At 41.3% G+C, this 8,617-nt stretch overlaps 1 protein-coding gene across 1 annotated transcript in view; it reads right to left on the reverse strand.

Annotated features, from left to right (window-relative positions):
* Positions 1-8,617, reverse strand: part of DAAM1 (dishevelled associated activator of morphogenesis 1) — a 173,058-nt gene that overhangs the window by 57,507 nt on the left and 106,934 nt on the right. Inside the window, exon 4 of the mRNA XM_019646065.1 lies at positions 4,621-4,692. Within this exon, the coding sequence (XP_019501610.1) occupies positions 4,621-4,692 (72 nt within the window). The remainder of the gene's footprint in view (positions 1-4,620; positions 4,693-8,617) is intronic.

Genomic DNA, 8,617 nt, shown 5'->3' on the forward strand with positions numbered 1-8,617 from the left:
GCGGGAACTCTCTCTACCCAGGGACTTGCTAGAGCAGCGCTTCTCAAACTTGCGTGTGGATATGAATCACGTGGGCATCTTGTTACTGTGCACGTTCTGGTTTGGTGTGTCTGGGGTGAAGCCTAAGATGCTGCATTTCTGACTAGTTTCCATGCAGTGCTGACGCTGCAGGTCTGTGGACCTCCCTTTGAAGAACAAGGCTCTCGGGAAGCAGATCTCAGTTGATGTTATAAAGTCATGAATGCTAGTAAAGCTTATAGACTTGATACAAAGTCTTTCCCATTCCTTTCAACCTAGCTGTACTAAAACTATCCCGTCTTATGGCCCCAGGTGCCTCTACTCAGGGAACCACTTACCTTCATCCTACTCTGAACACATCTCATCTAATATCAGTTTTTTTACCTGTTACTAATTCTGATTAAATGTGTGGTTGGGGAACAGCCTGGGGTATTGAGGGAAAAAAAATGTTTGGCTCCTATCCCTGTGTTGAAATGACCCAGTCACTCCCTTTCTTTCTGACCACAAATCATCAAGGGGGTACTTTACTTAATTTTTTCAAGTTAACAGGATCAGCATTAAGTATAATAACTAGATGTTAATGAAAGCCTAAATTTGACTTCACAATTAGGCAGGTAAACCACAAAGCAAACATGTGTCTCAGTATCATTTATGGCAATTGAGATAAAAAAAAATCAGTAAAGCCTTGTTTTTTTAAATTTGTTCCTGTTGCTGCTAAAGCTGGCCTCTCTTGCTGGTGACGAGCCTGGACAGCTGTCACCAGTGGATGGTAGAGGAAGAAGCTATGTGCAGAAATAGCCAGTGAATTCCTTCACAGCTCTGTGAGACCCATCCCCTGGAAAATTCAGCGCAAGTCCAGCCAAGGACGCATAATCTCCTATAGCACAGCTGAACTCCAGACTATTAAACAATCACTTAGAATCTGCAGCTCAGAACCAAGCTTTTTATGAATATCATTCCTTGTTCCTAACCTTAATCCCAGGAAAATATCCCCAAATTAAAGACTATACACCTTTCTTATTGTGGTTCCACTAATGCTAAGTACAGATGCGCGGATTTACCCTGTAAACAATCTCGGAGAGGGTGGTACATCTGCATAAAGGCAGATGTTATTAAGTCTCTCTCTAGTAGAGTCGGGAGATTCATGAAAAATCAAGAAAATTAAAGTGGAATTTCCCTTTCCAATATAAGGACCGTTATTTTCCTCTCAAAACAGAAGACATACTCTCTTTTTTGTATATGATACAGTGAGATTTAAATCTAAGATTGTATTTATTATATTGAGAAAACTGAGGATATATGTAGGTGAACCTAATATTCTAATGTGACTTTTCAAAATAAAACAATGTATAGAAAGTCTCAAGTTTTCAAGCTGCACATCTAGGAAGAAGGCTTAATTTGCAACTTTTGGGGGAAATGGGGAAATATGCCTACATTTCTAAAGAGGGCTGCTATCCCAAACATCCAGCGTGCCACCTTGGCACACACAGGCTAGGCCTGTGATGGCCTCTTTTAGGTGCTCTAGGCGCCTAATACATCCTGGGAAGGAAAAAGCTCATCATGGCAGAGGATCTTCCGGTGAAAGCTGCTAAGGTACACATGGGAGCACGCAGGTCCAGAAGAAAGGCACAAAGGAGGCACCGAAGTCACTGCTGGCTGGGAGCCTGGAGCCAAGCTCCCGTTTGAAACACTTCATTGGTGTGAAATCCATAAGCCAGGCGGCTAAGCGCACTGCATTTCAGCTCCCATCCTTGAGCGTGCACGGAAAAGCCACATACAAGGAAAGCCTAGGTCCTTCTCGAAACTGTTGGGCTGCACGCTTTTATTATACTGTTTTTCACTCTTTAAAAGCCAACAGGCCATTCAGGGGTCCTTTAAAGAACAAAGCGTTCTTGTTATGAGGCTTACGTAAAGGAACTGAACTTGTTCCACAAAGGCTTCACAGGCCACTAAGTGCTACAGTCCTCCACCTGGACGGTTTATCAGGCTCTCAGGGCATCAAAGAAAACAGATGGCTGCCCACCTCACAAAAGCTGGGCGGTGGGGGAGGGGGTGGGATTACCAGGTCTCTTTTACGGGTTTTTAAACCCAAGTCAGCGAGAGCCAAATTGGACAGGAGTCTTTGAGCTCAGACTGACAGGTTTCAATTCCAGCTCCACCACTTCCTAATTAGATGACCTTGAGCAAAGCAACCTTTCTCGGAGTCTCAGACTCCTTATCTATAAATGACACTTTATGGCACATGGTGCTTGTAAGGATTTAACACAACATGTAAAGTGCCTGTTACACTGCTTGTCACATGAGGCACACTCAATAGCGGTAGTCGCTACTGACGCTGAAGACAATGGATGATGACAGTGAGGATAAACGCCCCTTCGACAAGCAGAGAGCCAGAGTCTAGCTGCCAGGACATAGAAGGATTTGAAGAAACTGTGCGCCTTTCCTGTCCCCAGGAAACAGTGTCTCAGGATGTTCTGCTGTGTGTTGTCAGAACTCTTGAATGTAGTCATCAGAGATTAGACAGATCTATTGGAGGAGGTGATGGCAACAAACGTGGTGAGAGAAACAGAAAGTTCAGCAGTTTCTGATCTCATCAGACTCCTTGTTCTTTCATGTACACAGTTAAGTGTCAGGTGTCATTAATTCATGAACTGTCGATGCCTTTTACCTTTAACCCCGGAAAGATGCTGGCTTGGTCCTTAAAGAAGCATCAGAAAGCTTCATTGGGCACGTTTAACACATAAAGAATAGCAAAGTGATTGAGAATTTAATAGCCTTGGGATGGATGTTCTTTGAAAGGGTTTTGGATTAGGAAGCAAATATATTATAATTACAATGCAAATGACTCATGATTGCAGCGAAGGGCTGTCCAAGGGGCTGGACAAAGGAGAAAGGAGGCTCTAGAAGGAGTGCCACACACTGGCACATCGGGGACCCTCCAGAGCAAGACAGGAGCTAGGTTGACTCTGGACAAGGAATGGCTGAAGTCACTAAAGGACAAATTAACCTAACTCCCCCAAAATTTGAAGAAAGGAAAAATCCATAGTGTTTAGTGCTTCTCCATTTATAGAAGGGAATTCATGAACAAAGAAGCAACTGCCCTTCTTAGACATCAAACAATGCTGCCTTAATTAGAAAGAGACAGCCTGCCCAACAGCTTCCGTTTGCCCTAAGAGCCAGGAACAAGAATTCAGAAAATACCTTTTCCATGCCGGAAATGTGAATAGCTCTAAATGATTATTGCTTAGGTGGATGCATAGAAAATCCCTGATGGGTCATCACAAGACTCACGCCCTGCTAACATCCTCATCTGAATGCTAAGATCGCCCTTTCCTCATCTTTGCCACTGTGGAGGTAGGATGTCTTATATGAGGAGGGTTGGGTGGTTATTTTCTGTTCTTTTCTGCTGTGCTTTCAGACGAGAAGCCTGGGGACAAAGCCTCTATAATTTATACAGTCCTGTTCACATTTGCCAGGCTGTTTATTATTCACTGACAGCAGAAGAAGCATCTTCAAAGAAAAAGCTAGAAAAAGGGAAGTTACTAAAAGTCAGGGCCTCTGCAAGTTTAGCAAAAGTGTGAATGATGCACATATTCTAGTCAGTTTTTAACTTTTGCAGCAGCAGCAAAAGGTTTCTTTAAGTGATAAGAAACTTGTTCTTCAAAAGGACTCTGGGGAAGGCAAGAAAGAAAGAAATAAAGCAAAGTATGATGGAAACTATCATCTGCTTGGATAGTATAAACTCAAAAGTTGAATCTAACAGACTGACTCTTAAAATCATGAGTGTGCCCAATGAGGCAAAGACTGTGTTCTACTGTAGGCAGCCTCCAATTCTATCAACAGGAACAGGATTTAAGCTACAAAGCCTCAAAGGTTCATGACTTGTTTCCTGCTGCATATTTTAGCTGGGATCAATATGTGCTCCTCAAGCTGCTCAGAACGCTGACATCACAGAAGCATCCATGTAATCAATATGCATCTTTTAGACATTGGCAATGCATTTTAAGCAACTCCTGAACCAAAAATACATGTACCAAAGATTTCCCAAGGACATCCCAGTGTTATTATTATGCCTTTTCATGAAATTGCTTATACCACGAACTTCTTTTGTTATTCATATAAGTAAATTGAGTACCTTGGTGCCTGGTAAAGAAATCAAGAAACCAGGAAGTAAGCAAGTCCTCAGTAAGAAAAAGAATGGAAGGAGAACAATGAAGAAATAGTTTCATCACACTATTTTTAAATGGTTATTAACTTTTAGAATAATGCTGCCATAACTAAACTCCACATGACTGGTAAAAGCAATTGCAAATTATAGTTGAACATGAGCCAGATTTAAGATTACGTTTCCTCTTATAACATTAAACTCACTTATACTTTAGTGTGTGCTGATTTTATTTAAAACATACTAGAAAAAAATCACGTTGCCAAGTCCACTCCAGCCCCCCATTTCTCCTTTCCCAACATTGGGCATTTGGAATGGAGTTTGGAAAGAGAATGACATTTGGTAGCTCCTTACTCAGGTGAATTTATTGTGCAACCATGTGCTTTGTACTAGACTTCATGTTGAACCGTGTGTCATAGAACAGTAAGTATACCTACAGCAGCCATGGAATTGAGCTGATCGATGTAGAATTCAGGCCAACTTGTTGCTCCCTTGTTTTCTTCCTGCTCCTAAAGAAAGAGAAAAAAAAAGAAGGTGATATAACTACCAGATGTGTACACTGGTCACAAGCACATCTGACTTCCAGAGCATCTCGACGATGGCCCACACAGACTGTTAGAAGACACTGAGATAGAAAATATGTGTTTGTAAATGTTGGCTTTAAGTCATCAGACTGTCCACTTGACTAGGGTGGTCTCCCCGATCCAATTTCCACAGAGAGTGCTGCAGTCATTTAAATGGGAACTTCACCACATCATGGTGTGAAGTTGTTTTCATTCAGGGGCACAATAACACTGGGCAGGGCACTGGGTTTGCTGCGAGGACAGAGGATCTCTAGGTCCTGGGTCACCCTGAGGGCAGTATCGCTGGACTATTTGTCTGGGTGAAATCCACAAGAGATGGAAAGTTGTCTTAAAATTAAAAAACAAAACAAAAAACGATCACAGGATTTAGCCAGTTGTGAATCAGACTTTTTTTCCCCAGTAAGTTTATTCAGACTCCAGCAGACAGTAAAAATTTTGAAGAAGGGTTTCATTTGATGTGACCCAAACTAGGTACTGCTTCAGGTGAGGAGGGAGAATAAAGCCTGACATTGAGTGGAAGGTAGTAAAATGAACACACATTAGTCCCAGACCTAGCCTTCAGGCTGTGACAGATTGTGAGTTTGGATTAAAAAAAAAAATGTAATTGAGCTGGAGAACAGAAACATGAGGAATTCGGGAACCCACTCCTAAGCCACTCCAGCCGGTCTTGCATCTTGCAAACCAAGGTGACTTAGAGCCCCCAGGGCTTCCGTGGATGGGAGATCTGTGCCAGACTGAACCCTCACCTCTAAATAAATAAAATAAAATAAAATAAAATAAAATAAAATAAAATAAAATAAAATAAAAAATAAATCAAGTAGCTCCATCGGAGTCTATCAGAAGATGACATTGTGGCCAGGGATTTCCATGCATGTTTGCAAACCTATGCAGCTGCAAGTCATTTGTGTCATCAAACAAACTCAAAGAGGAAAATTTCGGCTATCCTCTAGCTTCATATTCAGGGAGTACCTTAGTACAATTGATAGATATCGCCTGTCCCCTTAGAGAAGATGCCAGACCAGGTACGCGAAGCTGCTACCTGACAATGAAGTAGTTACTGCCTATTTACTGGTGTCAGAATCCCAATCCTTGGGATCGTGCTTTCAAGCTGGGGCTTTTCACTTCAGTCCTATAGTTCACCTCAAAAAAGACACTTTCTCTAAGCCAATCTTTCTGGGCAGGTCTACTTGGGTAAGATATAAGTAATGTAACTTTGAAACTATTCTTTAAGTAGTCACAAAAGGGGAGAAAGTAACTACTGCTTATAGTACCTCAAAAGCTGGCAGTAACTGATATGTGAACTTTGGCGGTTGCATGAATTTCATTTGGAGACTGAACAAGCCAGATGATGGGGACAGAGGCTATTGCAGCAGCTTTGAAGCTGGGCTGGATTACACTTCCATGGTTTTAAAAAGCTTAGGAAATCTGATGAGTTTTAACACGTTAATAAACAGTGGTAGTGTACATGCCGACCCTTCTCTTCTCTTAAAATGGAGCATTAAAGTTATTAGCAAAAGCCCATTGTTACCAATGTATTCAGCAAGCCAAAATCCATAATGGTATTCCACGGTATTTGAACCTATAAAATGAAATAGAAAGTGCCAGATCTTTTTATTTCCCCAAACTAGGGCAAATTTCCAAAACTTCAACAAAATCACGCCCTGTGTCCAGGGTCCCAGGAGAGCCTATCTGTTATAAGTCATGCTTATGGAACAGAGATCATTTTAGAAACTGAGATTAGTATATACAGAGGAATCTTTACACTTTAGACATGCTTTAATAACATAAGCAGATTAAGAGTAAACCTAGACACTGTAGTCAAAATAAGGGGAAGAGAGACTCATTTTTATTTCACATGCTTCAGTACTGAGAAATCAAATGAGCTCATGTATGTGTAAGCTTCTTATAAATGTATCAAGTGTTGTCACTGTATTTCTGGGATGGGGGTGGGGTGGTTCTTAGAGTCCTTCGTTTTAGCAATGCCCCTCCAGTTTCCCAGGCCCTCCTGGTCCTTCTATACAAAGGTGAGTTACAGTAGCCAAGTGACACATCTGTGAATCAATGGTGTGGCTGCTAGAAACTGTAGCGCCACAGACAGAGGGCCAGGACAGAAGGAGAGGGATGCAGTTGCTCCCCCGGGAGGCCCCTAAGGAGTCCTGGACACGGAGACATACCAAGGGGAAGGCACTGTCCTGAGAAGTCCATGAAAGGAACTGCTGCTGGAACATGTATAATATTTCTGGAAGGCAACTGGGTCCTACGCATTAGCAGCCTCTAACAGGTATTATTCTTTGAGCCATCTGTCTCAATTTTATTTATTTGTTCTGGAGAAACAACTGGGAAAATACACAAGATTGTATAAATTGTATTAGTTATAATGGAAGCACCAGCAATACCCAACACACACATATATATATATATATAGTAGCTTATTATGTGTCAAACCTGTTCAAAGCACTGTGCTCTGCATTTCATCTACCCTATGAGGGAGGTGCTGTTATTTATGTGTACACTCATTTTACTAAACAGGAAAAAAGACCCAAAGGGAAGATGGGTGAGTTGCCAAAATTCAGAGTCCGTAGAAAAGAAATCAGGACAACTTCTTCCAAGATTAGACCTCAGAAACACAAGCAGTCCACATTAAGTGCAAAGCTGGCCTTTCACTCATAACCACTTCACTGTAAGAAAGTCAAACGTGGCTTAGTGGTCAAACATGAGTTTGCCTTTCCCTAAACCCTTATTGCTATTTTTGTCATACTGAACACTTTTGAATATTATTCTAAGGCCTGATGTCTTACCCGCATTACCTCTGATCCTCCTCTCTAGACTCTTTCTATGGGAACTCTGCTGGCGCTCTATTGATGCCCTATCTATCTTTATACCCTTAAGCAACTTTTTTCTAACCTGTTCTCCTATCTGTTACATACCTCCAGCTAAAGGCCATCTTCATGGGGATTTCTCAAGAGCTCCTGAAGATGAGCTGATAGCAGTGAGCAGCTCTGGACACTGAAACTGCAAACAAATCTTTCCCTTCTAGACCGTACACATCTAACTCTATTTTTGGCTACCCCCTTCACCAATTCCATTAGAACCTTTCTCTGGTAGGCATAAATATTGCTTTCACTCTGTTCTTTAAAAAAGTTGTTATTCCCCCTCTTTTAAAACAGACACTTTAACACTTAACTGACACTTAGAGAAGGTTGTTCTGTGGGAATAAAACTCTAGGAATCACATGAAATGTTCTTTTTATTCAACCAACAAGATGGATAATTCACATTAAAACTAAGATTTGTTTCCTCTTGAAAATGTTACATTTTAGCATATATGTCTATCTTCAGAAGGTTTGTTAGGTAGATAGAACTGAATTGATATATTTTGTGTTATTAAATTTTCCTGATTACTGATTACTGGTTTTTGAGACTATTTGCAAACTTCAGTTATTTTCAGGAGATGGTATAGTACAAAACTGACCAGATAGACCAGCTGAAGATGAGATTCCAGAACTTATTTTCTGGTTTGTTCAATCAGCATTTCTTGGTAAGTTTAAACATACCCGGGCCTCATTTTTCTTCTCTACAAAGTAAGAGGGTGAGACCAACTGTTTCTAATGTCCCTACATGCTCTAAGATTCTGCGTAACTCTAACAATGAGATGCCATGGAAATAGTGTGTGCTGTACTTACGTTGAAGGTCCAATTTCTAAAATCAAAAACTTTAAAAAAAAAATTTATGTTGGGCCGGCCGAGTGGCGTAATGGTTAAGAACTGGCTTGGGACACCAGAGGGCCCCGGTTCGGATCCCACATATGAGGGCCAGTGACACTGCCCTCTACAGCTAAGATGCTGAACAAT

The sequence above is a fragment of the Hipposideros armiger genome, unplaced genomic scaffold (assembly GCF_001890085.2).
Source record: "Hipposideros armiger isolate ML-2016 unplaced genomic scaffold, ASM189008v1 scaffold_5, whole genome shotgun sequence".
NCBI lineage: Eukaryota > Metazoa > Chordata > Mammalia > Chiroptera > Hipposideridae > Hipposideros > Hipposideros armiger.